This window comes from Eimeria maxima, genomic scaffold (genome assembly GCF_000499605.1).
Source record: "Eimeria maxima Weybridge genomic scaffold, Emw_scaff1358, whole genome shotgun sequence".
NCBI lineage: Eukaryota > Apicomplexa > Conoidasida > Eucoccidiorida > Eimeriidae > Eimeria > Eimeria maxima.
In genome coordinates, this window is record NW_013564338.1 from 402 (window position 1) to 4,388 (window position 3,987).

A 3,987-nucleotide genomic window follows, 5' to 3' on the forward strand; every position below is an offset into this window, starting at 1 on the left:
CTAGCTAGCTAGCTTGCCAGCTAGCTAGCTAGCCAACATGCTAGCCAGCCAGCTAGCTAGCTACCTAGCTAGCTACGAAGACAAGAAACAAACAATAATATATTAATTGTCTGATGAACAACAAGCATGGAAATAAAAAGGGGAAAGAAAAATGCAGCAAGCTGCTGTTGCTGCTGCTGCTGCTGCTGCTGCTGCTGTTAATACTTGTCTTCTTCTTTATCTCCTTTCTCCTTTTGTCTCTTTTCTCGTCTTTTCCTCTTCTCTGTTTCCTCCTTTCTTCTCCCCCATCTCCTCCTTCAGCTGCTGCTGGCTTCAGCTGCTGCTGGGTTGCTGCTGCTTCTGCTGCAGCTGCTGCAGCTGCTGCAGGAGCTGCTGCTGTGCTGCTTCTGCTTCAGCTGGTGCTGCTTTTGCTGCTGCAGGAGCAGCAGCAGCAGCAAATGTTGTTCAAGTTCTTTTGCGTCTGCTCTTTGGCAGTCGTCCCTCCCTATCGGGCCCTGTCTGCTTCTTTTCCTCTTGAGCAGCAGCAGCAGCAGCAGGTGCATCTGCAGCAGGTGCATCATCAGCAGCAGGCGCACCAGCAGCAGGTTCAGCTGCAGCAGGTTCAGCTGCAGCGGATTCAGCTGCTGCAGGCTCAGCAGCAGCAGGTGCAGCAGCAGGTGCAGCAGCAGGTGCAGCAGCAGGTGCAGCAGCAGGTGCAGCAGCAGGTGCAGGAGGCGACGAGGATAGTATTGCATCTGCAAGTGATAGACTGCCTTCAAACAAACTGTAGGGAGGATACTTGCTGCTGCTGCTGCTGCTGCTGCTGCTGCTGCTGCTGCCTTCTTGATCAGCACTAGGTGTAGGGAACCCGCTGCTGCTGCTGCCTTCTTGATCAGCACTAGGTGTAGGGAGCTCGCTGCTGCTGCTGCTGTCTCCTGCATTAACAAAAGGTAGAGGGGACCAGAAGGTCCTTTGGGTGCTGCTGCTGCTGCTGCTGCTGCCTTCAGGCGCAGGCTCAGGTATAGTGACCGAGTAGCTGCTACTGCTGCTGCTGCTCTCCCCTGCAGCAGCATCAGATGGAGGGTCCTTGCTGCTGCTGCCGCTTCTCGTGCTGCCTCCAGGAGCAGCATCAAATGCAGCCGCCGTGCTGCTGCTGCTGCTGCTGCTGCTGCTGCTGCTGATTGCTCCTGTAAGAACACCGTATGGAGACAACCTGCTCTCGATCGGATCATATTCAGGTGTAGCTGCCCTGCTGCTGCTGCTGCTGCTGCTGCTGCTGCTGCCCTCTTTAGCAGAAAGAGGCGTACCGAACCACCTGCTGCTTCTGCTGCTGCTGCTGCTTTCTGGAGTAGCTGCAGGCGTACCAGCCCACCAACTGCTTCTGCTGCTGCTGCTGCTGCTGCTGCTGCTGCTGACTTCCGGGACAGCCCAGAATGCAGAGAACCAGGGGCTTCTGCTGCTGCTGCTTCCATCAGGTGGTGAGAAGAAGCTGCTGCTGCTGCTGCTGACTTCTGCAGCAGCAGCAGATGGAGCGAACCACTTGCTGCTCTTGCTGCTGCCTTCTGTAGGTGGCATGCTGCTGCTGCTGCTGCTGCTGCCTTCTGCAGCAGCACCAGGTGGAGAAGACTTGCTGCTGCTGCTGCTGCCTTCTGTAGCCGCACCAGTTGGAGACAACTTGCTGCTGCTGCTGCTGCCTTCTGCAGCCGCACCAGGTGGAGACAACTTGCTGCTGCTGCTGCTGCTGCCTTCCGTAGCAGCACTAGATGGAGACAACTTGCTGCTGCTGCTGCTGCTGCCTTCTGTAGGAGCACCAGATGGAGACAACTTGCTGCTGCTGCTGCTGCTGCCTTCTGTAGGAGCACCAGATGGAGACAACTTGCTGCTGCTGCTGCTGCTGCCTTCTGTAGCAGCACCAGAAGGAGACAACTTGCTGCTGCTGCCTTCTGCAGCAGCACCAAGTGGAGACATGCTGCTGGCGCTGCTGCTCCTGCTGCCCTTTGGGGTACCACCTGGTGGAGAGAACCGCTTCCTTCTGCCGCTTCTTGGGCTGCTGCTGCTGCTGCTGCTGCTGACTATAACCCATTGGCCTATACCCTGCCCCGAGTGTGTGGGGATAGAAGTAGACAGTAAATGAACTAACTCCTGATCCCGTGGCCGCAGGTACGGGTGTGGCACCAGCAGCTGCTGTGGCACCACTAGCTGCTGCTGTGGCACCACTAGGTGCTGCTGTGGCACCAACAGGTGCTGCTGTGGCAGCACCACGTGCTGCTGTGGCAGCCGCAGCTGTACAGGCACGAGCTGCGGCTGTGGCAGCAGCACCTGCTGTGGCAGCATCAGGTGCTGCTGTTGCAGCATCTGCTGGTGTTGCAGCCTCTGCTGCTGTGGCACCGTCTGCTGCTGGGGCAGCGGCGGATGCTGCTGTCCCTGCTGCTCTTCTTGCTGTTGCTGCTGACCAGGTTTCCCCACCAACTTCTGCTCTGACTGCCGCTTTTTCGGTGACCCCAGCTGCTGCTGCTGCTGCTGCTGCTGCTGCTGTTCCTGTTGCTGTTTCGGCTGCTTCTGCTGCTTTTCCTGTTCCATTTGCCGCTGCAGCTGCTGCTGTTCCTGCTGCAGCTGCTGCAGCAGCTGGTCCAGCTCGTACCCCTCTTGCCCCTCTGGTCCCTCTTGTCCTTCTTGTCCCTCTTGTGCCTCTTGTCCCTTTTGTCCTTCTTGTTCCTCTTGTTCCTCTTGTCCCTCTTGCTGCTGCTGCCCCTCCCTTGTTCTTACCATCTTCTGCACCTTCTCTAGGAAACGGTGCAATGCTTTTTTGTCCTTTTTCTTCGGTTCCTTTTGCTGCTGCTGCTGCTGCTGCTGCTGCTGCTGCTGGTTTTGCTGTGCCTCCGCTGTCGCCGCAGCAGCAGCAGCAGCACCATTGTCTTCTTCTGCTGCATCAACAGCAGCAGCACAATCATCAACCTTACCCTTTTTCTTTCCTCTTTTTGCTAATCTTCTTCTTACTATTGTATTTATTTTATTATAAGAAGATAATGCATGCATACACCTCAATAATAAGAAAGAAACAACAAGAGCAGCAAAAGAAACAAAAAGGAACGAGGCTCTAGATAGCTGCAGTCGCTTTTGCTGCTGCTGCAGCTGCTGAAGTTGCTGCTGCAGCTGCTGCTGCTGTTCCTTCATCCATTCTCCTCCTTGATTGGGGCCCCCTGCATGCATAGAATTAAGGGGTGCATGCAACGAAGAAGCAGCATAATCCCCTGCAGCAACTGCTGCTGCAGATTCTGCTGCTGCTGCTGCAGATTCTGCTGCTGCTGCTGCAGTTGCTGCAAGACATGCAATGCAGGGCAGCAGACCCCACAAGCAAATCTTTTTACTGAATAGAGGCATTATTTTTCCTTATAGGAGAAGAAAAAAACAGACAAAATGCATGCATGCATGCATGCATGCAGGAAGGAAGGAGGGAAAGAAGGGCTGCTGTCTATTAGATCAGCAGCAAAAAACTTTATATATAATGCGTAATTTGGTGCAGCAGCAGAAATTTTATTCTGCTGCTGCAGTCGATCCCGATCCCGATCCCGATCCCGATCCCGATCACAGTCTTAACACATTGATCCTTGATAGGAAATATAATGCTGCTGCTGCTGCTGCTGCTGCTGCTGCAGCTGCTTATGCTGCTGCTGTTGTTGTTGTTTCTTGTGTTATTGTTGTTGCTGCTGCTGCTGCTTTTGCTGCTGTTGCTGCTGATGAGTTGCACGAATAGAAAATCCTCAAAAAGCAAGTGTCTGAGGAAAAAGGCAAGCTGCTGCTGCTGCTGCTGCTGCTGCTGCTCCTGCTGCTGCTGCTTGTTAATATCTTAAAAAGGTGTAAGACATACACCGAAAAGAGCAGCAGCAGCAGCAGCAACAGCAGCAAGTGCAGCAGCACGAGTATGCACAAATAAACCACCGCCTTCTACGAGTACAGTACGGGCGGAAACTGCAAAGACAGCAGCAGCAGCAGCAAAAAGGAGTTAAT

General features: G+C 54.3%; 1 protein-coding gene across 1 annotated transcript; it reads right to left on the bottom strand.

Moving 5' to 3' along the window:
* Window positions 1-444: 444 nt before the first annotated feature.
* EMWEY_00051850 (hypothetical protein) lies at window positions 445-3,360 on the bottom strand (the record flags this gene model as incomplete). Its single annotated transcript, XM_013479768.1, has 1 exon — window positions 445-3,360. The coding sequence occupies one exon, from the start codon at window positions 3,358-3,360 to the stop codon at window positions 445-447; it is 2,916 nt and encodes a 971-aa protein (XP_013335222.1).
* Between the last annotated feature and the right edge of the window lie 627 nt (window positions 3,361-3,987).